The sequence below is a fragment of the Pleuronectes platessa genome, chromosome 3, assembly GCF_947347685.1.
Source record: "Pleuronectes platessa chromosome 3, fPlePla1.1, whole genome shotgun sequence".
Lineage (NCBI taxonomy): Eukaryota > Metazoa > Chordata > Actinopteri > Pleuronectiformes > Pleuronectidae > Pleuronectes > Pleuronectes platessa.
The window spans coordinates 1,096,985-1,124,386 of record NC_070628.1 but is presented as its reverse complement, the minus strand read 5'-3'; the positions used below and the strand labels follow the sequence as shown (position 1 = coordinate 1,124,386).

The following is a 27,402-nucleotide window of genomic DNA, read 5'->3' as shown; positions in this document are numbered from 1 at the left end:
CTGGGGCATTTTATCACACGATCTTTTACAGGTTTTTAATGAGTGTCTGGCAGCTGGCTCCATGCCAGTGTCCTGCAGGAGGGCGGTCCTCACACTGCTCCCGAAGAAGGGGAACCTGCAGGACATCAAGAACTGGCGCCCTGTGTCATTGCTCTGTGTGGATTACAAACTTCTGTCCAAAGCACTGGCCTCCAGGCTGGGGAAGGCTATGGAGCAGGTCATTCACAGGGGCCAGACCTACTGCGTGCCCGGCAGGTCCATGGTGGACAATGTCCACCTCATTCGAGACCTTTTGGATGCCTCCAGTTCATTAGATGTAGATATAGGCTTGATTTCCCTAGACCAAGAAAAAGCTTTTGACCACGTTGAACACAGCTTCCTGTGGAAAGTGATGGGGAAGTTTGGGTTCAGCGCTGGCTTCATAGCTAAGATCAAGGTGCTGTACCGTGACGTTGAGAGCGTGTTAAAGATCAACGGCAGTCTGAGTGCTCCTTTCAGGGTAGGTAGAGGTGTCAGGCAGGGCTGTGCTCTGTCGGGGATGCTCTACGCACTCTCCCTGGAACCTCTCCTCCGCAGAATACGTTCTAGCATCCAAGGTGTGTTTTATCCTGGTTTTAGTGGCAACATGATTTTATCGGCTTATGCCGACGATCTTATTGTTTTTATTAAAGACCAGACAGATGTAGATGTTTTAGCCAAAATCTTAAATGATTTTAGCATGGCATCGGCCTCGAGGGTCAATTGGAATAAAAGCGAAGCCCTCGCGGTCGGGGAGTGGCCTGGAGGTCTCCCAGTTCTCCCCCAAAACCTGAAATGGAAGAGGGAGGGGATAAAGTACCTCGGGGTGTTTTTAGGAAACGACGACATACATAAGAAGAACTGGGAGAACGTCACAGAAAAAAATAGAAAACAAACTGTTAAAATGGTAATGGCTGCTCCCAAAAATGTCTCTTAGAGGGAGGGTACTGGTTTTAAATAATCTTGTGGCATCCCAACTGTGGCACCGTCTAATGTGTGTGGACCCTCCCCCAAGTTTGCTTGATACAATACAGAAAAAAATTGTGGATTTTTTCTGGGGAGGTCTACACTGGGGGCCACAGGGGGTGCTGTTTTTAGCCAGGGAGGAGGGGGGACAGGGCCTCGTCCACCTGGCCAGCCGGACTGCAACTTTTAGAATTCAATTCATTAAAAAGTACCTCACAGGTCCAGCAGGTCTGGTGTGGAGAGATGTGGCCAGCAGCATCCTTAGGCGTGCCAATAACCTGGGGTTGGATGATGCTCTGTTTTTAACAGATTCTAAATTATTAAAATTAAGTGGGTTGCCTCCTTTTTATCAAGGTGTTTTTAAATCATGGGCCCTTTTTAACAAAACAAGGTGTCAAAAAGTAGACTCTCTGTACTGGTTGCTGAGAGAACCACTCGTAAATGGAGCCAGACTGGACGTCAGCGGCACAACAACACCCGGCCTTATGGCGGCGCTGACCCGGTCTGGAACGGTGACCTTACAGCAGCTGGTGGATGCAGTGGGGCCGGCACTCAACAACGCCCAGGCCCTGGGCTCCCTGCTGGGGCTGCAGTCTACCCGGATGGCCCAGAGGATCCTGGAGCTCTGGACCCAGAGGCTCTCCATCCGGGAAAAGGACCTCCTGAGGGTCTACCAGAGGGGGGAAACCACACCAGAGGCTGCAGACCCCTACCCAGATATTATCCTGAGCCCAGGCCTGGGAGAAAAGACCGGCCCCCTACTAACTGAAATAAACACACACAAACTAACAATTCACAGAGCAGACAAAGAGACACTGTACAGAAACTGTGTGAAAAGCATCCACCAGACCGGACTGAGCAACAGACCCCCCACTGTGTGGTCACGGAGGGGGGGGGGTCATGGACCCAGCCCCCAGTGGAGGATTTTATACAAACCTCCCCTCAAGAAAAGAACAGGCGACCTCCAGTGGAGAATTTTACACGGCGCCGTCACTTCCAACGCTTTTATTTCTATTCTTAATCCCACCGTTCTTAACAAGTGTCCATTCTGCGACCTGCGTGAGACGATTTATCACGTTTTTACTGAGTGCAAGAGACTGACAAGTTTCTTCGCTCTTTTAACTGAGAAGGTTTTTATCATGGGAGCTGCCTACAACAAAACAGATAAAGATAAGTGGCAGCTCCTGAACCACCTCTCAGGTGAGGCCAAGATGGACATTTACATTAGTAGAAAGAACCGGGTAGAGAACAGAGACGGGCAGGAAGCGGGGGGGAGGGGGGGGGGGGGTAAACCTCCGGGCCAGACTCAATGGTATCTGATCTCGAGTCTTTTAAAAGAATTTGGTGTTTTAATGACATACTCTGCACCATCACCAACAATGAGCTGTCCTCTACACACTTTTTAACAGACTGAGTATTTTTACATCTTTTTGTATTTATTGAGTAATGTTGTAAGCAAGTGTTTTGTAAAAATGAAGAATATGTAAATAAAGTGTTTGTGAAAAATCAAAAATCTCTCTCCCATTTCCTTTTCTATGGTTTTCTTCCTTCACGTGTGAGAGTTTAGTATTTTGTGTTTATACTTAAACAAACGTGTGTTTTTCTTTGAATCAAATAAAAACTGTTTTTTTAACGTCACGATTCTCCAATAAGCTTTGAGATCAACTTGTTTTATACTGTATGTGAATAAAACACTAAATCACAACTTACATGTCAAATAAATCCAATGAAAAGATGATCAAGGCTTTGGTCAAGTTTCTGTGAAATAAATTTACACTCGTGTCAGTTTTATTTCTTGTTTTCATAGAAAGTAGTTTCTATGGTTGAATTCCAGTGAATCCAGTTTAGAGTTGATGGGAAAACCATGTTGTCTGCAGCCAGGTACTCTGACACCTTGTGGTCAAACACTGTTACTGTTGGGATGCAAGTCACAGCAGTTATTGAAATACACAACGGTCAAATGATGCAACACAATGCAGCTGTATTTCTGTAGATCTATAAACCAACACTGTGACTGGACTGTATGAATGTGACCTGACGTGGCAGAGTTCTGCAGATTGAGTCACACATTCAGCTCCAACACCAAATATAACAACCTTCAACTCACAGGAGGAAACATGGGTTTGAGCTCAGGCTTCATTTGATGGAGTTGGGCCGTTTGGGAGTTTTCCACATTTTAACAAACTATTGACGGATCAGACCGATCGCAAGGAAACACGTCTTCATCGAGTTCACATGATGAAGACGTGTTTGACTCCAGAGTTTCTGAGGCTCATTTAAACATCATGATGAATCTCATTGATGCAAGCAAACCAATGTTTAGCATTGAAGAAATATCTGTCCTGGAGGTAATACAAATAATCTCATCCCTAAAAAGTTCAAAGGCCAGAGATACATTTGGTCTTACTAGTGACTTTTTGAAAACCCATAAAGAGGCTGTTGCTGACCCAATTGCACATCTTGTAAATCTATCCATAAAACAAGGAGCGGTACCATCAACATGGAAGATTGCTAGGGTCGCCCCAGTCTTTAAGGCTGGGGACAAAACAAAATCTGAGAACTATCGACCAATAAGTATCTTGCCCATAATTTCCAAAATAGCAGAGAAATGGGTTACCAGAAAATTGACGGAACACTTAAATAATGGCTATGCCACTCTTCATCCAATGCAGTTTGGATTTAGGAAACTTCACTCAACAGAGACTGCTACTTGCTATTTCCTGGAAAACTTAAAAAGCCTGCTGGATAAAGGCGGCTTTGTAGCTGCGGTATTTCTAGATTTAAAGCGTGCTTTCGACACCATCAATCATGACTTGCTTATTGCCAAATTAACCCATTTTAACTTCTCAAACAGCGCCCTCTGTTGGATGAAATCATACCTGTCAGACAGGAAACAGGCAGTTCAAATTGGTGATTCATTATCTTCTTATCTAACTTGTTCTGCTGGAGTACCACAGGGCTCAATATTGGGCCCTGTTTTATTCAGCCTGTATGTCAATAACTTACCAGATGTCTGTAGAAATATTAAAATGCAACTATATGCTGACGATACTGTATTATACTGTCATGCCAGCTCAATCAAAGACGCTGCTGCAGTACTCTCAGGAGCCATGGTGCCAGTGTCCCATTGGCTCCAAAACTGTTGTCTACATCTGAATACAAAGAAAACTGTCTGTATGTTGTTCTCCCGACAGTCAACTGCGGGACAGCAACCATCAGTCATGGTTGGTGGTGAGAGACTTGAGGTGGTTGAATATTTTAAGTACCTCGGGGTCATCTTCGATTCTAACCTTAATTTTAAGCAGCATGTTAAGAAAGTTAAAAACACAATTAAATTTAATTTATCAAATTTCAAGTATATAAGACCTTTCCTGACTATGGAGACAGCAAAGACTTATATGCATGCAATGATATTTACTCACATCTCGTACTGTTACACAACATGGTCACATACATCTGAGAGCACTTTAAAACCAATCAAATCTTTATTCAAGAGAACTCTTAAAACACTAGACAAAAAACCTATATACTACCATTATTGTAAAATTACAAATAAACACAAAATCATGGACTTCGATAGTTTTCAGCTGTTTTTGGATGTCTGTCTAATCTTTAAGGTTCTGAACGGTCTAGCCCCTCCACCATTACAGAATTTTATAAAGAAGAAATCCCCTACAATAAATACACGAGCACTAACTAGAGGTGACTGCGAAATACAACGCCGCAAGACCAAATTTGGTCAAATGGTGGTGTCCATCAGAGGAACACAGTCCTGGAATATATTACCAACACATGTTAGAGACTGTGCCACTTACACCACCTTTAGAAAAAACCTTAAACAGTGGTTAGTAGCAAGCCAGACCTGCTCTCATATGTAACCTTTGGTCATTCTAATTTTTTAACATGGACTCTTGATATGGGGACCTATTTTGTGTGTAAAAGTGTTTTTTTAATCTATTTTGTATACTGATATGTTGTTTTTATGTTCTTGACTTGCCTTAGGACAACGGATGAAAATTAGCAATTAAGCTAACTCCGGCATATTTATATTGATGCTCTGGCTGACATATTGATTAATGTGCACTGTCCTAATCAAATAAATAAATAATAATAATTGGACGGCTCAGTCCCAGTAGACGCTCCCAGTCAGGACTCAGTGTGAAAGTGAAGATCTGGATTCATGATCCCACACCGTCCATTATGAACTAAATACATGATCCTAAGTTTGTTATCTACATCATAACATCACAATAAAACATGAACTGTGAACCAGTTCATCTTCATGGGTATGAACTGGACTTTGAACTGGGTGGAATCAAGAGTGAACTGGTTCCACAGGGAGGAGGAGCCTGAGAACAGGGAGCGGTCAGACTCCATTTTCACCTGGACGAGCAGAAGGAAGGAAAGTGAGCAGGTGAGTGTGAACACAACTTTCTGAAAGTTTCACTGTCTCACTCTCACACCTGCTGTTAACATCCGTCTGCTGATCACATGACTCTAACATGTCAGTTCACACCTGGTGACAGACGTCATGTGATCGGATCCCAGAGACAGATGTGAACAGCAGGTCTGGATCAAAGAGACTTCAAAGGACTAATTAACAGAGTTAACTCACAGCTTCACTTTTTATCTTCATCTGTTCATCAAGTGTTTAATAACACAACGTGTTTTCACAATCATACGTTACAGCAGTGGTCACCAACCAGTCCAGAGTCTTCACTGTGGATCCCAGTAAAGCTCTGGACTCACTGGTTGAGGAGTGAGGAACATCAACCTGCAGAGCCAGGTACACACACACACACACACACACACACACACATATATAACTTCATACTGGTTTTGTGTGAGTTTTAAAGTGAATATAAAGTTGTTGCTTGTGTTTGACCTTCATTTGGGCACAAAGCCATAGAACTGAGTGGAGACACAGAGAGCTGCTTCAAGCTGTGACTGATGTGCTCTCAGTGTTACTGTCTATAAAGTTCTGTAATTCATTTCCAGCCTTTATGACGTGAACATGATTCTAGATGTTGAGTTTCCTTCTCTTAGTGGCCGGGGGTTGAAGGACACATGAACTTTTACAAGCTTGTATTAATTAACTTTAATGTAGTTCATTGTGGCTATGCAGGTTTATTGATGTAATTAAAAATGACAGAAACCAATATTACATGAAAAGGAACTTTATTATTGAACTTGTACAATAGTACACCTCCACACCCTTATTGACTGGTTCCCTAAAAAATATATTCATATTATTAATTTAATAATATTCTCAATGAAATGGTTGAAACTGAATAAATCAAGTGATTGACTGAAATATCCCCAAAATAATGTAGGTCACATGTCAGGAAAGAGAGAGAGAGAGAGAGAGAGAGAGAGAGAGAGAGAGAGAGAGAGACTCTCTGTTGCGAATATTTGTGTTTGTGACGTTTTCAACAGATAAACATTGAAACTGGTGTGAAAGATCATTTCACTGTGTTCTGCTGTAAACTGAGCGCAGAACCAGAGGAAATAGACCAGACCTTGAATATCTAGAAGAGCAGCGTGGCCTGAACCACAACTGAGCCGCAGCCGGTGCAACATGGACGAGGACACTTCAGAGCAAGTTGAACCCTCAACCACAAAGTAAGAGACCTGCTACAAACATGTGAAGCTCCAAACTGAATCCTCACAGAATGAACCAGTGAATGATGTGTTCTGAATAAAAACATGTTTGTGTTTGCAGAGGTCAGGACCACAGACTGAGAGCAGAGTCTCCAGGGTCCAGCTGTCTGTCTCTGAAGAGTGACATGTCCATGGGACAGCCTCTACTCTTCAGTAATGAACCTGGACCCTCACACACAGAGTAAGAGACTGTTTCTACTGGGACCTGCTCTGAAGAGGATCTAGTTTCCTCTAGTGTGGCCCCTGCATTAGGACACAGCTTCATTGAAGTTGGTGACTAATCTCTCAGAATCACTCAAAGAGCTCAGACCTCCACCAAGAACCAACACGTGTTATGGCCAGCCCAGTTTATTAAGTTAAGTTGGCTGGAGATTTATAACTTATTCTTGTTATGTGTTGTTGTTATTGTTTACTCACCTCTCCTCTCGTTTCAGACTCCTCACTCCCTCCCTCGTGTGTGTGTGTTCCACCTGGGTGATTGTCAGCTCCTCCCTGATTGTTTGCACCTGGTCCTCATCACCCGGTGTATTTAGTCTGTGCGTTCCTGTGTGGCGTTGCCAGTTCGTCTTTGTTTCTCAATGTTCCTAGCGTTCCAGCAATTCCTCCTGATAGCCTTCCTGTTACCGATCCCTGCCTGCTTAACGGTTTACGTCTCTGCCTTTTCCCTGCCGGATACCCTGCCCTGTGATCAACTGCCCTCCCGTGTACCGACCTTGGACTGGAACGATTACGAACTCTGCCGCTGCCTGTCTCCTGTGGAATTATTGTACCCGTGTTTGGACTGCCGTGACGTGTACCAATATTCTACAGTAAAGCTGGTTAATTGCACCTTCTTGTGTCTCCGAGTCGTGCGATTGGATCCACACACCTGTCTGCACTCGTTACAGTACGAACTGGCCAATAAGATGGATTCAGCCGACTCCGGTTCCGGGCGCACTGTCCTGCCGGCACCATTACTGCAGCAGACGGAGGAACAATTTAATGCAGTTCACCTCGAGATGCAGGGGATGTCGGAGCGCCAGGAGAGCATTCACGGCCAGGTTAGTTTCTTGACTACTCAGGTCCAAAGGCTCATGGATCGTCTGGACACCTTCATCACTCCGAGTGCTGTTCCAGCTCCGGTCCCAGCTCCAGCTCCAGCTCCACTTCCCGCTGCTTCCCCGCCTGCTGTCCCGCCACGTCTCTCACGTCCCGAAAGATTTTCCGGGGACTCTGGCGACTGTCGGTCATTTCTGGTTCAGTGTGGGCTTCATTTCGAGTTGAATGCGCCAGCTTTCCAGACGGAACGTTCCAAGGTGGCGTACGTGATTTCGTACCTCTCTGGCAGAGCAGAGAGATGGGCGACAGCTGAATGGTCAAGAAACTCACACATCTGCTCCTCGGTTCAGCTGTTTACAGAAACTCTAAGCAAGATCTTCAACTCCACTAATCCCGGTCGAGAGGCGGCGAGAGCACTGATGGGATTTCGCCAGGGCAATCGGCGTGTCTCGGATTACGCCATTGAATTCCGCACATTGGCAGCCGATAGCGGGTGGAATCAGGAGTCCTTGTTCGATGCGTTCTTATATGGGTTAGCAGAGCCCATTAAAGATCAACTCATCAACTGTGAGTTGCCAGAAGATGTGGACTCGCTCATTGCTTTGGTGGTCAAGATCGATAGACGTCTCCAGGACCGTGGGAGATCCAGACCGGAGTATTCTGCTCCTGTCCAGAGGGGGCAGTCGACTTCCGCTCAGCAGTCCTGGCAAGCTCCGGCGCGGTTCACACCTATGACCGGCACAACAGCGCCTTATGCTGGAGCGGAGGAGCCAATGCAGCTGGGACGCACAAAGCTCAGTCCAGAGGAGCGTCAGCGTCGACTCCGTGAGGGTAGATGCATTTATTGTGGGCAGAAGGGTCACTACCTCTCAAACTGTCCAGTGAAGGACCAGGCAACGGCAAGATATACACTGGTGAGTCACACTACTGTGTCTTCTGTTCGACCTGTCATGCAAGCCAAGCTCATCACACCTTCTCAGACTGTCAGTTATCCTTTCTTGGTTGACTCTGGGGCTGATGAGAATTTTATGGACTGGAGGTTAGCGAAGAAATTAAATTTAAAATTAATTCCTCTGCCAAAGCAATTGGAGGCTCACGCCCTAGATGGACGTTTATTATGTAAAATAACGCACCGGACTGATCCAATTCAGATGATTATTTCCGGGGAACATTCTGAAGTTTTGAGCTTTTTTCTTTTTGACTCTCCATCACACCCTCTCATTTTGGGTTTTCCATGGCTCTCTAAACACAACCCCCACATGAACTGGGTCACAGGGGAAATAACAAATTGGGACAGAAACTGTTCTGTAACCTGCATTCGTGCTGTGTCTATATCCAAGATATTCCACTCTTCTGATGTTTCTTCTCCCAAGTATCTAGAACTTCCTGCGTCTCGATCTGCGGTCAACTCTCCCCGCACGATTTCATCGGACGCTGATTTCCCAGATCTCTCCCGAGTTCCCCCATGTTATCTAGATCTCAAGGAGGTCTTCAACAAGACACGGGCTACCTCTTTACCACCTCATCGACCTTATGACTGCGCCATTAACCTGCTACCAGGTACTTCACCCCCTAGGGGGCGCCTCTATTCCTTATCTTCACCGGAGGTAAAAACTATGACGGAATATATTGACTCCTCCCTGGCGTCAGGACTCATTCGGCCATCTTCATCTCCTGCTGGAGCTGGGTTCTTCTTTGTGGCCAAAAAGGATAAGACGCTCCGTCCATGTATTGATTATCGGGGATTAAATGGGATTACCATCAAGAATCGATATCCTCTGCCCCTCATCTCCTCTGCGTTTGAGCTTTTGAGGAATGCTAAGGTCTTCACCAAGCTGGACCTGAGGAACGCCTATCACTTGGTGAGGATAAGAGAGGGGGATGAGTGGAAGACAGCCTTTAATACCCCAAGTGGTCACTATGAGTACCTGGTAATGCCATTTGGGTTATGTAATGCACCAGCGGTTTTCCAGGCATTAGTTAACGACGTACTTCGGGATATGTTGAACCAATATGTCTTTGTTTATTTAGACGATATCCTCATCTTCTCCCCAGATGAGGAGACTCATGTCCAGCATGTTCACCAGGTTCTTCAGCGCCTTCTCACCCACCAACTTTTTGTTAAAGCAGAGAAATGCGAATTTCACGTGTCCTCTGTCGCCTTCCTAGGGTTCATCGTCTCTCAAGACAACATCCAGATGGATCCGGCGAAGGTGAGCGCAGTGACAGAGTGGGCTACTCCCACTTCTCGCAAACATCTCCAACGCTTTCTGGGGTTTGCAAATTTTTACAGACGTTTCATTAGGAACTTTAGCACTATTTCATCTCCATTGCATAAACTGACCTCCTCGAACATAAGGTTTCAGTGGTCACTACCGGCTGAGAGAGCCTTTCAAAGATTAAAGGAGAGATTTACTACTGCCCCAATCCTCACGCTCCCGGACCTTAATCTTCAGTTCGTCGTGGAGGTTGATGCCTCAGACGTAGGAGTCGGGGCCATACTCTCGCAAAGGTCAGAAGTGGACAAGAAACTCCATCCCTGCGCTTTTCTGTCTCGGAAACTTTCGCCCGCTGAGCGAAATTATGATGTTGGGAATAGGGAGTTACTAGCTATTAAAGTGGCTCTGGAAGAATGGCGTCATTGGTTGGAGGGGGCAGAACAGCCGTTCCTGGTTTTGACTGATCATAAGAATCTCGAGTACATCCGTTCCGCCAAACGACTAAATTCCAGACAGGCCAGGTGGGCCTTATTTTTTAATCGCTTTAATTTTTCACTGTCCTATCGTCCTGGTTCAAAGAATACAAAAGCAGATGCACTGTCTCGTTTGTTTGACCCTGGTTCTGCCCCGAGATCTCCCTCTACTATCTTGCCTCCATCCTGTGTGATAGGGGCCGTTACCTGGGATATTGAACAGAGGGTCAGACAGGCAAATGTTAATGGTCAGGTGCCGGACGGATGTCCCCCGAACCGGTTGTTTGTGTCGATTCTACTTCGTTCCCAGGTCATCCATTGGGCCCATACCTCTCGGGTTTCTTGTCACCCTGGGATACGGCGGACTCTCTTTGTGGTCAAACAACGCTTCTGGTGGCCATCCATGGAGAGAGAGGTCAGGGAATATGTGATGGCCTGTCCTGTTTGTGCTCGGAACAAGAGTTCGCGACGGCCACCCTCTGGTCTCCTGCAGCCACTTCCTGTGCCCCATCGCCCCTGGTCTGACATCTCTCTGGACTTCGTTACCGGGTTGCCTCCTTCGAAAGGTAACACCACTATTTTAACAGTTGTTGATAGATTCTCAAAGATGGTTCATTTTATTCCCTTGCCCAAGCTGCCTTCAGCCAAAGAGACTGCAGAGGCTGTTCTGTTGCATGTTTTTCGCATTCATGGATTTCCGAAGGATGTGGTGTCAGACCGGGGTCCACAGTTTGTTTCTCAGTTCTGGAGGGCGTTCTGTTCCCTCCTCGGTGCCACAGTCAGTCTCTCCTCCGGATACCATCCCCAGTCAAACGGTCAAGCGGAGCGGATGAACCAGGAGTTGGAGACCGGACTACGATGCCTGGTCTCTCAAAACCCGGCCACCTGGAGCAATCATATCATCTGGGTGGAGTATGCACACAACACATTACCCAGTGCATCTACCGGCCTGTCTCCATTTCAGTGTGCCTATGGCTACCAACCTCCACTGTTCCCCGACTTAGAGGAGGAGGTCAATGTTCCCTCTGCCCAGAGGTTCGTCCATCGGTGCCGTAGGATCTGGAGTGGGGTCCGGGAGGTCCTTCTAAGAAGCTCCGTCCGTACAAAGGGGGCGGCGGACCGACGACGGACCCATGCACCCACGTACAAAACAGGCAATAGAGTCTGGCTGTCTACTCGTGACATTCCCCTACGTGTGGAGTCCCGCAAGTTGGCTCCTCGGTTTATTGGTCCGTTCCCCATCTCCAGGATTATCAACCCCTCTGCAGTGCGACTCCAGCTGCCCAGTTCTATGAGGGTGCATCCCACTTTTCACGTGTCCCGGATCAAGCCTGCATTGGAGAGCCCGTTGGTTCCTCCCACCAAGCCTCCTCCTCCTCCCAGGATCATCGATGGAGGGCCGTTGTACACAGTCAAACGCCTCTTGGCTGTTCGCCGCCGCGGTCGCGGTCGCCAATACTTGGTAGACTGGAAGGGGTACGGCCCTGAAGAGAGGAAATGGGTGTCTACAAAGAACATTGTTGACCCGGACCTCATTCTAGACTTCCACCGTCTACATCCTGACGAGCCTGGGACGTCCAGTGCCGTCCCTAGGAGGGGGGGTACTGTTATGGCCAGCCCAGTTTATTAAGTTAAGTTGGCTGGAGATTTATAACTTATTCTTGTTATGTGTTGTTGTTATTGTTTACTCACCTCTCCTCTCGTTTCAGACTCCTCACTCCCTCCCTCGTGTGTGTGTGTTCCACCTGGGTGATTGTCAGCTCCTCCCTGATTGTTTGCACCTGGTCCTCATCACCCGGTGTATTTAGTCTGTGCGTTCCTGTGTGGCGTTGCCAGTTCGTCTTTGTTTCTCAATGTTCCTAGCGTTCCAGCAATTCCTCCTGATAGCCTTCCTGTTACCGATCCCTGCCTGCTTAACGGTTTACGTCTCTGCCTTTTCCCTGCCGGATACCCTGTCCTGTGATCAACTGCCCTCCCGTGTACCGACCTTGGACTGGAACGATTACGAACTCTGCCGCTGCCTGTCTCCTGTGGAATTATTGTACCCGTGTTTGGACTGCCGTGACGTGTACCAATATTCTACAGTAAAGCTGGTTAATTGCACCTTCTTGTGTCTCCGAGTCGTGCGATTGGATCCACACACCTGTCTGCACTCGTTACAACACGCTCCTTATGAAACCACTTTGAAATCCACTAGAGACTCATTTGGATTTGGATCTGCACCAAATTCCACACACTGGTAAACATCAGTCCTCTGAACCTGTCTGTGAAAGAGGAACTCCCCCCCCCCCCCCCCCCCCCCCGATCTGGTTCACAGACCACAACCTTCCACCAAGTTTACTGGTAATCTGTCATTTTTTATAATCCCACTAACGAACCAACCAACACACAAACATACTGGGTGAAAACAAAACCTCCTTGACAGAAGTGATGACAACCTGTGACTGTGACATGTGAGTTATCAGGACATGTCTTCACAGGGAGAGGAAGAGGAGTCATGTTTCTGAGGAGGAGCAGTCGTCCTGCTGTGCTTCGTGTCAGGACGTCCTGAAGGATCCAGTCTCCACCAGCTGTGGACACTGGTTCTGCAGACAGTGCATCACCTCATACTGGGACCAGTCTGGTTCTTCAGGAGACTCCTCCTGTCCCCAGTGTGGACAAAGATCCAGAACAGGAGCTGGAGGTCAGACAGCCGGTCAGAGCAGCACTGTACATGTGTCTGCTGATGTCTTCACTTCTGACAACAGCACATGTGGTTTTATTTTGTTCCTTCATACAGCATCAACATTTAACATCGTTAGAAAAGCACAAAGTTAAAAAGCTTTTATTTTCTGTAGTTTTTCTGTATCTGATGAAAACAATCAGCAGATTCTCAGATTCTCTGTCTCTCACATTGTTTCTTGTCTTTCAGCAGATCGTGGTCTGCAGGAGGTTTCAGATGAACATAAGCTCAGTGTGAGGAGGAGATGTGAACATGTGACTGAAGGAAGTGATGAAACAGGAAGTAGAACCCTCCTCAACAGGATCTACACTGAGCTCTACATCACAGAGGGACAGAGTGAAGAGGTTAATACTCAACATGAGGTGAGGCAGCTTGAGACGGCTTCCAAGAAGAAGATCCTCCAGGACACTCCCATCAAGGTCCACGACATCTTTAAAGCCTCCACTGACCAGCAGAGCAGCATCAGAGTCGTCCTGACCAACGGCGTCGCTGGCGTTGGAAAAACCTTCTCGGTGCAGAAGTTCACTCTGGACTGGGCAGAGGGTTTAGAGAACCAGGATGTGGGTCTGCTGGCTGTGCTTTCGTTCAGGGAGCTGAACCTGGTGAAGGACCAGCAGCACAGTCTTCTCACGCTGCTCCATGTTTTCCATCCAGCGTTACAGAAGCTCACTGCAGAGACGCTCGCTGTCTGTAAACCTTTGTTCATCTTTGACGGCCTGGATGAAAGCAGACCTTCTCTGGACTTCAACCACAGGGAGCTTGTGTCTGAGGTCACACAGAGGTCATCAGTCAACGTGCTGCTGACAAACCTCATCCGGGGGAATCTGCTTCCCTCGGCTCTCGTCTGGATAACCTCCAGACCTGCGGCGGCCAATCAGATCCCTCCTGCATGTGTTGACAGGGTCACAGAAGTACGAGGCTTCACTGAGGCCCAGAAGGAGGAGTACTTCAGGAGGAGATTCAGTGATGAAGAGCTGTGCGGCAGAATCATCTCACACATCAAGACGTCCAGGAGCCTCCACATCATGTGTCAAATCCCAGTCTTCTGCTGGATCAGTGCTACAGTTCTGGAGCACATGTTGACCACAGACCAGAGAGGAGAGCTGCCCAAGACCCTGACTGACCTGTACTCACACTTCCTGCTGGTTCAGACAAAGAGGAAGAACAACAAGTACGGTGAGGGACATGAGACGACTCCACAGCAGCTGACGGAGGCTGACAGGGACGTTCTCCTGAAGCTGGGGAGGCTGGCACTTCAACATCTGGAGGAAGGAAACATCATGTTCTACCAAGAAGACCTGGAGCGGTGTGGTCTAAATGTCACAGAGGCCTCGGTGTACTCAGGAGTTTGTACTGAGATCTTCAGAAGAGAGTGTGTGATCTTCCAGAAATCAGTCTACTGCTTTGTTCATCTGAGCGTTCAGGAGTTTCTGGCTGCAGTCTACATGTTCCACTGTTACACCGAGAGGAACACAGAAGAACTCAACAACTTCTTGGGAACATATGGGAACACATGGGGTACCTCCTCCCTGGATGACCTCCTGAAGAGAACCATGGAGAAATCCCTCACCAGTACGAATGGTCATCTGGACCTGTTTGTTCGCTTCCTTCACGGCCTCAGTCTGGAGTCCAACCAGAGAGTCTTAGTAGGCCTGCTGGGTCGGACAGGGAACAATCCAAATATCATCCAGAGAGTCTTAGGAGACCTGCTGGGTTGGACAGGGAACAATCCAAAGATCATCCAGAGAGTCATCAACAACCTGAAGGAGATGAAGAGTGATGACATTTCTCCTGACAGAAGCATCAACATCTTCCACTGTCTGACTGAGATGAACGACCACTCAGTTCATCAGCAGATGAAACAGTTCCTGACGTCAGAGAACAGATCAGAGGAGAAACTCTCTGAGATCCACTGCTCAGCTCTGGCCTACATGCTGCAGATGTCAGAGGAGGTTCTGGATGAGTTGGACCTGAGGAAGTTCAACACAACATACCAGGGTCGACTGAGACTGATCCCAGCTGTGAGGAACTGCAGGAAGGCTCGGTGAGTCCAGACATGATCAATAACATGTTCAATCAGAGTGTGTGTGTGTGTGTGTGTGTGTGTGTGTGTGTGTGTGTGTGTGTGTGTGAGTGTGTGTCAGTCTGTGTGAGTGTGTGTCAGTGTGTGTCAGTGTCATGACAGAGCGGACGGTAGTTTTACCAGGTTCCAGGATGGGTTTATTGTAGAATCTCAGAGGTGCAGATATTCAAACAAAACAACGCACAAGACAAAACGAATGCTCAGCACGACCCCCCCCCCCCGATGCTGCCCAAGCCCCCCCCGCTCAGCCTGTGTCTGCTGCAGGTCGAGCCCCCCCGAGGAGGAGGAGGAGGAGCCAGAGCTTTCAAGGAGTCCTGTTCACCTGCGTACCAGGTGCACCCAGTTACGGCTCGTTACCTCCAATCAGCAGCACTGCACACGGAGACCAGGGACACAAACAGAGGGTTAGACACCTGTCATGGAAAGGTACAGGCCAGCAGGCCGTCACAGTGTGTGTGTCAGTGTGTGTCAGTGTGTGTGTGTGTCAGTGTGTGTCAGTGTCTGTCAGTGTGTGTCAGTGTGTGTGTGTCAGTGTGTGTGTATGTGTGTGTGTGTGTGTGTCAGTGTATGTGTGTGTGTGTGTGTGTGGGTGTGTTTGTGTGTGTGTTTCATTGTGTGTCAGTGTGTGTCAGTGTGTTTCAGTGTGTGTGTGTGTGTGTGTGTGTGTGTGTGTGTGTGTGTGTGTGTGTGTGTGTGTGTGTGTGTGTGTGTCTCAGAGGAGTTTTTTAACAAAGAGGGGATTTACCAGGGTGAGGGTCACATGATCATGTTTTGTATGAATGTTGTGTTTTCTGATTTAATTCTCACAGATTTGATATTTTCTTTAATTACAGACTCAGTGGTTGTCGACTCTCAGAGACTCACTATGAAGTCGTGGCCTCAGCTCTGAAGTCAGACCCCTCACATCTGAGAGAACTGGATCTGAGTAACAACAAGCTGCTGGATTCAGGAGTGAAGCTGCTGTGTTCTGGACTGGAGAGTCCAAACTGTCGACTGGAGACTCTGAGGTCCTTAAATCCTTCTTCACTTTTCAGACTTTCTTCCTTATTGGGTCATTATTTATTTAAATTGTCTCAGTTCTGCTCTGCTCACTGTCCCTCAGTCATCTGTCACTCACCCAGCCTGTCAGTCACGTCCACCTCATCAACTCCATTCACCTGCACTCACCTGCTCCTGATCACTAAGAAAGTGTCAGTAAATAACCAACCCAGTCTCATCAGAAAACGTTCAATGGCAACGTTGGTCCACTTGGAACGACGTTACCATCTCACAATCTGGCCTCTCAGATTGTGAGATGGTAACATTTAGTCCTCCCATTGTTTTGCATTGGCGTGTTCTCACGTCACGTGACTCTCAAGCTCCCGTCTGCGGAGAGGAAAACATGGCGGAGATTCCCTGTTTTTTCAGATAAAAATATAATTTTGTAACTTAGTTTGGGCATAAAAATACATTCTGACACCATTTCTAGCGAGAAATGTGCTCTTTGCTTCCACAGTCTTCAGCCAATTTGTGCTTATGATAAATATTTTAATAGTTATCACGCATGTTTTTATCGTTGCTATGACGGTTGCCATGCCACCACGGCGCAGCTTGGTGTTTAAATCACAGTCCCTGCGTGGTGTCCTTCAGTGATCTTGAATGTTATTCATGTTATATAATAGTAATATTTGAGGCTAGATTACATCTCTAATGAGAAGGAACCTGCGAGTCTGCTCATACCGAGGCCCGAGTGCGCGAGCCGAGCGGCCCGAGCGGCGCGACCAGACCGAGTGCGCGAGCGGACATGACGTGTGGCTGTCGTAAAAACCCTATTTGTAAACAACCAGTCCTTTTAACTCGGGGCTGCGTCATAAACACGGAGCGCTTGGAAGACCACGATGTCATCTTCCTTCTGTCAGGTAAGTAGTTTATTGTTTTTAAAGATCGTTACGATCTAGGTTTACAGTCCGAGTGCGGAGAGAGTCCGTCAATCCACACTATGGACGCTGTTCATCAGCTAATACGCCATTGTTAGCCACATGCTTCAGCCCACGGTAGCCTGTGCTACCTGGGAGGTGAATACATGGTTGTTGAAAGCAGTTCAAGACACTTAGCTCATCATTGAGGGACGCTACAATATAAATATAAACATGAATTTGATTTATGAATGCTTTAGATTAATAAGGAGTGTATTTCTCTACCATTACTCCACAATATCAGGTCAATTTGGTTTAATGTATAGTATGCACTATGACAATAATGTTTCCATGTTATGGAGTTGCGATTCATTTTATAAAACAATTGCTATGTTCTGTTTTTTAATCAAGGAGGATCAAAGTGAAGCTACAGGAGTTTCATTAACGTCAACAACTTGGACTGAACACTTTGTTTTGCTTGATGAAGAGCAGGAAGGGCAGCCTGGAGAGAAAGAGAAGCCGGGTTGAGCCCACTACCATCATCCACGTACCATGAGGAAGATGAGGGAGAGAAATGATCCTACCATTAAAGAGGTACTTTTAAGTTACATACCAGAAACACCATTTTATATAATGTGCCAAATACACATTTTATTAAATCCCCAAAGTACGCTTGCTGAAATACAAGTTAATATCACACTGAAAGAATTTTGATCAATCATGCTTCCCTGCTGTGATTGTTTAACTGGGAAAACAACTTTTTCCACAGGAAGGCAAGTAAATTTAAGGAATACATGTGCAAAGTTTTCCTCTGTTATGTATAATGATGACCCCCATCAAACATAATGTTAGCAATATTTACACCTTTTAATTTATACTGATTATTTCTGTCTACATGTGTGAATTTGCCTTCATTAGTTTCAGAAAAGAGCGATGATGTATCGGTCAGTGGGCGGCAGCACGAGACTCCGCAAACTAGTCTGTAAGCAAAGCAGACAAAGGCATCGAGGTTGCGGCCTGCCATCATTGTTATTTTGCTTAAGGGACTGAATATGTTTCATGTAGAAATATTAGCATTTCCCTTATATCTACCAAAACTGCTTGTTTCACAGACTGCAGTTTTGTTTTGATCCGATGTGGTGTGCAAATACAACCGTATCTGCAATGGGTTGTGGGGCATTAACATTTGTAACTCTAATTTTGTTTTGACAGACTGTGAAAAGAACGTTGAGAACATCACCACTCTACAGGAAGACACAGTCCAGTAATGGGTGTCAGAAGTTCAGTAGTGAACGACAGGTACTGTGGGAAAATGTGTGTCATTGTTGTACAATGTCCTTTGACTCTGTTTAAACAAGGTCAACACAAAAGGTTTGATTGTAAACTGATATCGGTATGAATTCATGTTATTCTCCTCGTCAAAAGAAACAAACAATCCAAATTACCTGCAGAAAGCCCTTGATGGACGCTTCAGCTGCATCGTCAGACTGGTGAGACAGCAAGATGCCAACTTTAATGCCAATTTATTTGTGTAACATTCTGTGACCAAATGTATAGATAACTTTTTGTAGATTGTAAAAATAGATAACCCATTTATTACAAAAAAACTACACTAGAATTACCACACTGCGTTGTATGAGCAGTGTCCGTCTACATATTTCTACATATTTTCTCTCATATAAATGACACTGTATCTCTTGACAACTGAAACCATAAGATGAGGTCAGTGTGGCCTTGACCTTTTTACTTTAAGACAAATACAAAGTTAGACAATCCGAAAACATGCAGTTATGCCTCCGGCGACTCGCTATTGCAGAGGCATTAAAACCGTAGTGTAGTAGATTGGATTTTATTGGTGTTACATTGGACATCTTGTATGGGTACACCAAAAAATATATTTGGTTTCACATTCTAGATGGCAATAAGCAGAGTCATCAACTCAGGAAAAATATTTCTGTAGAAAAGAAAGCCTTGTATGTGTGTATGTATACATACACACTGTTGTGCAATAGTAGGGGGACTCGACGTTGGCTAATTATCAATAATCATGGAATATGATTATTGAAACAATAAAGATTATTTATTAAACAAAATAATTAGATTATTAATTGAAGATGATCAGTAATCAAATAACAATAAAACCATTATTGAGTAAATAAGGAAGTTCAACAATTAAGAATTATTAAATCACTAATTTGAGAATGATAAAGTTTATTGATTAAGAATAATTAAATAATTAATGTAAACTTTAAGAATAATCAATCAATGAATAACAACTACTAATGAAAAACAAGTAATTATCAATTTAGAAAGTACAAGCTATCAATTAATAATGATAAGGTTATCAACCAAGAATAATGAAATAATTAGTCACAACAATAAAATCGTCAATTTAAGAATGCTACTATCTATATTAATACTCGAGAAGGGGCACCACCCTGGTTACAGGGACCAACGAGTCAGTCTATAAGTATCAGTCTCATCTGATAAAGTTAAATTAATAATCTCAATAGTTAATATTAGGGATTATATAATAAACGATGAAGGGTTTGAGTTCAAGCACTGGCTATCGTTATCCAACTGTGTTCACATAAACATGTACCAATAATCACAAGATTCAAATACTTTAAGTATAAAAGGGGTTTATTAAAAAGATATAAAAGTCAAAGTTGTTCCAAATGATTCTTCATTTAACACAATCCGCTATATCCAATACAGTCGCAGCACATTTAGCACAATTGATCACACTGCAATCCTTCTGATAGGGCTATGTGTGTGTTCGTGTGTGTGTGTGTGTGAGTGGGGGGAAGTGTATGTGTGTGTGAGAGAGAGAGGGAAAAGGGGGGTCGATGACTCACGAAGTTTAAGAGGGCCGGCTTAACCCTGGGGGTTTGACTACAAAATTGGTGATGTAATATACACCAGGACTACAACTCAAAATGGCGGAGTCGCCTAAGGAATTTAGAGTCCGAATGGAGGGCGGGCCTCGATGTGTATTGCAATCAATGGTCGAAGGACCACGTAACTTAGAGTCAAGATGGTCAAAGATGGCCGACTTAAACACACGTGGGACAAAGGTCGAGGGAGGACAAAGGGATTCTTTGTCTTAGCTTAGCTTAGCTTTAGCGCCGAATGGCGTCGAGGTGCGTTCAGGCCCTCCTTGATATCAGAATGACTATATGTAATGCGACTATGTGTGTGTGCGTGGGCGAGGATGTGTATGTCGGCGGATGTGAGAGAATACAAGAGAGAGAAAGAGAGAAACATATAGTAACACAGATCGGAGATGATCTTAAAAACGCCGTCAGAGGCGATCACACAGTGAGGCCGGCAATCCAGCTACGTAAGAGGTGTCTTTTAACAGATGCACGTCTTCTGTGAGATCGGCCTGACGGAAACACGAATCAAACAGGAAGCGCCGGATCGTCACCGCGCGCTTTTCACAATAAGATCGACACGGCGGTCTTTCTATAAAAGTACAATCATATAAAAACACGCTAATTATTAAACTAGACTCTGCCCAGACATATGTCTCTTACTTCGTGTTGCTTCGCGGGGTTTCGTGCACGACCGGAGTAGCGCGAATCCCGGAAGGAGGAAGTGGATGATGTCCTGGCCTCGGGCCGCTGATCGCGGAGCCGCTGGGGGCGACGGCGAGATTGCGCTGGGCCGAATCGGAGAAAATTCTTCTCGTTCTCCTTGGCAAGGTCTTTGCCCGTCTGCAGGAAGGAACAACCGTCGCCGGATTGTCCGTGGATGGCGGGGAAAGTGTCTCTGTTCTCGGCCAGCGAGTGAGGGGGAGTTTCTGCCGCGCGCTATTCAGATTAAAAGCTTTAAGTAAAAATAGGAAAGAATAAGCTTACGATGTACTAAAAAAGGATAAGTTAAGCTTAAACTGGATTAGAAAAAGTAGCTTTAAACTAAAAGTGAAACTACGAAAAGATAAGTTTAAAATAAACTTATGAAAAATCAAACAGCTGTTAAGTTTGTTTCCTTTGTGTCCTGTGGATCACTGAGAACTAAACTGGAGATGCTAGCTCTAATGTGAGTGGAACTGGAAAGAACTACTTTCGGTGTGTTTGCCCTTAAATAGCACCTTAGAGGTGACTCCTTCTAGCAGGACTAAGGGTCTTAGGCCAATAGGAAGGTCAGAGTTCAAAATCTGAGGCGCGGCTAGAGACACAGCAGGGGTCATTGACAGTTTCAACTGTAGCCTGCTCCCCCCCCCGTACTTTAGGCTGGAGTGGAATCTTCCACCAGTCCTCATTTTATGGTTCTCTGTGGCTGTAGGTCCCAACAACACAAACGCACAATTGAGACGTTTTTGTCTTTTATCATATAATCTCAGGCAGTACTGATGCATTTACTGAGACGGGACGTGAGGGCCTACTCTTCGTGCTCAGAGTTCAAGCCAAGCAGGCTGCAGCGGGCCTGACATATTCTGGAACAGCAGCACAGTCTTTGGATGACTCCTCTGAAGATGAAAACATGGCGAGGTACTTCTCCACTGATGAAGAACTGTGAGGGCTGTGATTAGCTACACTCTCTTGCTACAATGCTACTCTTGCTACTCCCTGGCAGCCTTAGGAAGGCATTAGCTTGCTGTTGGGTAGCTGTTAGCTTCAGCATTTTTAGTTTTTAGTGGCCTGTCTGACGTTTATGTTTTTAAAAAAAAATCAGAGGGAACCATCTTCATAATTTAACACTATGGTTTGTTTGTGTCCTTCAGTTCTTCTCAAGAGAAGCAGTACAGGTGTGCCTCAGCTCCACGGTCCCTCCTGCAGCCTCCGCTCCTGATGCTAACCTCATGTCTCCATCACACCAAGCAGCAGACCTGATAGAAGGCCCTGCCTCATTAATTGTAGTATTAATGTGTTTGAATAAGTCAGGCTGCCGATTACCAGCTACTGATTAAAGTCAAACAGATATTGCTATCCTCTGTGTTGATTTCTTTAATTTTAAGAATGTTTCTCATAAGACCTTGGAGACATGAGGTTAGCATCAGGAGCGGAGGTTGCAGGAGGGACCGTGGAGCTGAGGCACACCTGTACCGCTTCTCTTGAGAAGAACTGAAGGACACAAACAAACCATAGTGTTAAATTATGAAGATGGTTCCCTCTGATTTTTTTTTAACATAAACGTCAGACAGGCCACTAAAAACTAAAAATGCTGAAGCTAACAGCTACCCAACAGCAAGCTAATGCCTTCCTAAGGCTGCCAGGGAGTAGCATTGTAGCAAGAGAGTGTAGCTAATCACAGCCCTCACAGTTCTTCATCAGTGGAGAAGTACCTCGCCATGTTTTCATCTTCAGAGGAGTCATCCAAAGACTGTGCTGCTGTTCCAGAATATGTCAGGCCCGCTGCAGCCTGCTGGGCTTGAACTCTGAGCACGCAGAGTAGGCCCTCACGTCCCCTCTCAGTAAATGCATCAGTACTGCCTGAGAATATATGATAAAAGACAAAAACGTCTCAATTGTGCCTTTGTGTGTATGTATACATACACACATACAAGGCTTTCTTTTCTACAGAAATATTTTTCCTGAGTTGATGACTCTGCTTATTGCCATCTAGAATGTGAAACCAAATATATTTTTTGGTGTACCCATACAAGATGTCCAATGTAACACCAATAAAATCCAATCTACTACACTACGGTTTTAATGCCTCTGCAATAGCGAGTCGCCGGAGGCATAACTGCATGTTTTCGGATTGTCTAACTTTGTATTTGTCTTAAAGTAAAAAGGTCAAGGCCACACTGACCTCATCTTATGGTTTCAGTTGTCAAGAGATACAGTGTCATTTATATGAGAGAAAATATGTAGAAATATGTAGACGGACACTGCTCATACAACGCAGTGTGGTAATTCTAGTGTAGTTTTTTTGTAATAAATGGGTTATCTATTTTTACAATCTACAAAAAGTTATCTATACATTTGGTCACAGAATGTTACACAGATAAATTGGCATTAAAGTTGGCATCTTGCTGTCTCACCAGTCTGACGATGCAGCTGAAGTGTCCATCAAGGGCTTTCTGCAGGTAATTTGGATTGTTTGTTTCTTTTGACGAGGAGAATAACATGAATTCATACCGATATCAGTTTACAATCAAACCTTTTTGTGTTGACCTTGTTTAAACAGAGTCAAAGGACATTGTACAACAATGACACATATTTTTCCACAGTACCTGTCGTTCACTACTGAACTTCTGACACCCATTACTGGACTGTGTCTTCCTGTAGAGTGGTGATGTTCTCAACGTTCTTTTCACAGTCTGTCAAAACAAAATTAGAGTTACAAATGTTAATGCCCCACAACCCATTGCAGATACGGTTGTATTTGCACACCACATCGGATCAAAACAAAACTGCAGTCTGTGAAACAAGCAGTTTTGGTAGATATAAGGGAAATGCTAATATTTCTACATGAAACATATTCAGTCCCTTAAGCAAAATAACAATGATGGCAGGCCGCAACCTCGATGCCTTTGTCTGCTTTGCTTACAGACTAGTTTGCGGAGTCTCGTGCTGCCGCCCACTGACCGATACATCATCGCTCTTTTCTGAAACTAATGAAGGCAAATTCACACATGTAGACAGAAATAAACAGTATAAATTAAAAGGTGTAAAGATTGCTAACATTATGTTTGATGGGGGTCATCATTATACATAACAGAGGAAAACTTTGCACATGTATTCCTTAAATTTACTTGCCTTCCTGTGGAAAAAGTTGTTTTCCCAGTTAAACAATCACAGCAGGGAAGCATGATTGATCAAAATTCTTTCAGTGTGATATTAACTTGTATTTCAGCAAGCGTACTTTGGGGATTTAATAAAAATGTATATTTGGCAAATTATATAAAATGTTTTTTCTGGTATATAACTTAAAAGTACCTCTTTAATGGTAGGATCATTTCTCTCCCTCATCTTCCTCGTGGTACGTGGATGATGGTAGTGGGCTCAACCCGGCTTCTCTTTCTCTCCAGGCTGCCCTTCCTGCTCTTCATCAAGCAAAACAAAGTGTTCAGTCCAAGTTGTTGACGTTAATGAAACTCCTGTAGCTTCACTTTGATCCTCCTTGATTAAAAAACAGAACATAGCAATTGTTTTATAAAATGAATCGCAACTCCATAACATGAAAACATTGTCATATTGCATACTATACATTAAACCAAATTGACCTGATATTGTGGAGTAATGGTAGACAAATACACTCCTTATTAATCTAAAGCATTCATAAATCAAATTCATGTTTATATTTATATTGTAGCGTCCCTCAGTGATGAGCTAAGCGTCTTGAACTGCTTTCAACAACCATGTATTCACCTCCCAGGTAGCACAGGCTACCGTGGGCTGAAGCATGTGGCTAACAATGGCGTATTAGCTGATGAACAGCGTCCATAGTGTGGATTGACGGACTCTCTCCGCACTCGGACTGTAAACCTAGATCGTAACGATCGTTAAAAACAATAAACTACTTACCTGACAGAAGGAAGATGACATCGTGGTCTTCCAAGCGCGCCGTGTTTATGACGCAGCCCCGGGTTAAAGGGCTGGTTGTTTACAAATAGGGTTTTTACGACAGCCACACGTCATGTCCGCTCGCGCACTCGGGCCTTGGTATGAACAGACTCGCAGGTTCCTTCTCATTAGAGATGTAATCTAGCCTCAAATATTACTATTATATAACATGAATAACATTCACGATCACTGAAGGACACCACGCAGGGACTGTGATTTAAACACCAAGCTGCGCCGTGGTGGCATGGCAACCATCATAGCAACGATATAAACATGCGTGATAACTATTAAAATATTTATCATAAGCACAAATTGGCTGAAGACTGTGGAAGCAAAGAGCACATTTCTCGCTAGAAATGGTGTCAGAATGTATTTTTATGCCCAAACTAAGTTACAAAATTATATTTTTATCTGAAAAAACAGGGAATCTCCGCCATGTTTTCCTCTCCGCAGACGGGAGCTTGAGAGTCACGTGACCTGAGAACACGCCAATGCAAAACAATGGGAGGACTAAATGTTACCATCTCACAATCTGAGAGGCCAGATTGTGAGATGGTAACGTCGTTCCAAGTGGACCAACGTTGCCATTGAACGTTTTCTGATGAGACTGGGTTGCAAATAACATGTGGACTGAGGCCGCACTCGTCCTCCTCAGGTTTTCAAAATAAGACTCATTCTTATTGAAACACGTTGGACAGTTGATAAGTATAGAAACAAACAGGAAGTGACATCAGGAGCCATCCCTACTTTAAACAGTGTTTAATTACACAAACCTGCTCAGTGACCAACACACAGAGAAGGTGGTCCAACATGTCTGATCTGATATTTATCTTCAGGTCACAGACTGGACTGAGGTCAGCAGCATGTTGAGAGTCTGTGTTGACATGGTGACGATCCACAACAACAGGAGGACACATTCTAATATTCATATTTCTTTATCCAGGTTGAGACTCTGCAGTCTGTCAGAGATCAGCTGTTCTTCTCTGGCTTCAGCTCTGAGGTCAAACCCCTCTCATCTGAGAGAACTGGATCTGAGAGACAACAACAACCTGAAGGACTCAGGAGTGAAGGAGCTGTGTGGTTTTCTACAGAGTCCAACCTGTCGACTGGAGACTCTGAGGTCAGTTCACTGACTGACTTTTGTAGATCTCATATCTATAAACAGCATTTATACCCAATTGACCTCATTTATTTCTAATTTAACATAATTCCTCTTCATACATAACTTGAATCCATTCATTAATTAATCTGTGACATTTTAAATATTCAGCTACTTGTTAAAACACTGAGTTTAGTTCTGGATTTCCTAAACTGATCTGCAGGACAGAGACCGGGTCCAAATAATCTATTTGTTCTGAATCAGGACTCGTTTTTAGTCCAACATGTCTGATTTCATATTTATCTTCCATGTTATGAGTCTGTGCTCACATAATAATAATAATAATAATAATAATACATTTTATTTATAAGGCGCCTTTCAGGATACTCAAGGTCGCCGTACAACAGTCAACAATACAGTTAATTAAAAAATTTTAAAATGCACAAAGCAGAGCAGCAGCAGAACAACAGCTTCAGCAGACAGGAACATTAAAAGTTATATGCCTGCCTAAACAGGTGGGTTTTAATGCAAGATTTAAAAAGAGTGAATATGTGTCTGTTATTTTCACACATGAACTCAGTTTAATTTACAGTTAAGTTTTATTCTTTATCCAGGTTGGAGGGCTGCAGTCTGTCAGAGATCAGCTGTTCTTCTCTGGCTTCAGCTCTGAGGTCAAACCCCTCTCATCTGAGAGAACTGGATCTGAGCTACAACAGGCTGAAGGACTCAGGAGTGAAGGAGCTTCTTGATCTACAGCAGAGTCCAACCTGTCGACTGGAGACTCTGAGGTCAGTAGATGGTTGGAGTCAGTCCACGCTGCTTTCATCAGTATGTTACTAAACACAGTCAGTGTCACAGATCCAGGGTCTGTGCTACCAAGCAGGATTTGTGGTTATCAGGTTAACTTCAGGTTTAGTTTTTTCAGTTCTACGAAGCTCGTCCACTTCTTAACCAGGTCAATCACCATGGTAACTTCTGATGACAGCTAACCTGCTCCAGGTTAAGTTGGAGATCAACCCGTATAGAAGCTCCGCCCACTGACCACAGTGACTCTACACTGTTGTGTGGTGCACACTCTCCTTAAAGGGACGGATAAGGGAAGTTTAAATCAACGTCTGGTTGGTTCAGTTGATCTCTAACTCACCCAGAACATCTCAATGTCTCCAGACTCATCCTGTCCCCAAAACACCAGATGACCTCAGCTTCCTGGAGACAGGTCCATGTGTGTGTCCTCAGAGACAGTGTGTGTCCTCAGATACAGTGAGACAGTGTGTGTCCTCAGATACAGTGAGACAGTGTGTGTCCTCAGAGACAGTGAGACAGTGAATGTCCTCAGAGACAGTGTGTGTCCTCAGAGACAGTGAGATAGTGTATGTCCTCAGAGTCAGTGTGTGTCCTCAGAGTCAGTGTGTGTCCTCAGAGACAGTGAGACAGTGTGTGTCCTCAGAGACAGTGAGATAGTGTGTGTCCTCAGAGTCAGTGTGTCCTCAGAGACAGTGTGTGTCCACAGAGACAGTGAGATAGTGTGTGTCCTCAGAGTCAGTGTGTTTTCTAAGAGTCAGTGAGAAGTGTGTGTCCTCAGAAACAGTGTGTCCTCAGAGAAAGTGTGTGTCCTCAGAGACAGTGAGACAGTGTGTGTCCTCAGAGACAGTGAGTGTCCTCAGAGACAGTGTGTGTCCTCAGAGTAAGTGTGTGTCCTCAGAGACTGTGT

At 44.9% G+C, this 27,402-nt stretch overlaps 1 protein-coding gene and 2 long non-coding RNA genes across 13 annotated transcripts in view; 2 read left to right on the top strand and 1 right to left on the bottom strand.

Moving 5' to 3' along the window:
• The window catches only part of LOC128431920 (NACHT, LRR and PYD domains-containing protein 12), a 237,406-nt gene that overhangs the window by 102,147 nt on the left and 107,857 nt on the right, over positions 1-27,402 (top strand). For 8 of the 11 annotated variants that reach the window (XR_008334755.1, XR_008334749.1, XM_053417666.1 and 5 more), the window contains exon 9: positions 25,536-25,712. Coding sequence is in view for 9 of the 11 variants with exons in the window: in XM_053417666.1 (XP_053273641.1) it covers positions 25,536-25,712 (177 nt within the window). In the remaining 2 variants the exon portion in view is untranslated. Of the gene's footprint in view, positions 1-25,535; positions 25,713-26,305; positions 26,480-27,402 lie in introns of all 11 variants that reach the window. The other 3 variants (XM_053417670.1, XM_053417672.1, XM_053417674.1) reach the window with 2 other exon arrangements.
• On the top strand, positions 16,960-21,912 carry LOC128432259 (uncharacterized). Its single transcript, XR_008335028.1, has 6 exons — positions 16,960-17,078; positions 17,487-17,669; positions 18,288-18,374; positions 18,501-18,565; positions 21,424-21,571; positions 21,805-21,912. It is a non-coding gene; the product is annotated as an uncharacterized LOC128432259 (long non-coding RNA).
• On the bottom strand, positions 22,064-24,665 carry LOC128432248 (uncharacterized). The gene is made up of 6 exons (XR_008335017.1): positions 24,554-24,665; positions 23,966-24,148; positions 23,260-23,346; positions 23,068-23,132; positions 22,366-22,513; positions 22,064-22,144 (listed from the first exon to the last, which is right to left on the bottom strand). It is a non-coding gene; the product is annotated as an uncharacterized LOC128432248 (long non-coding RNA).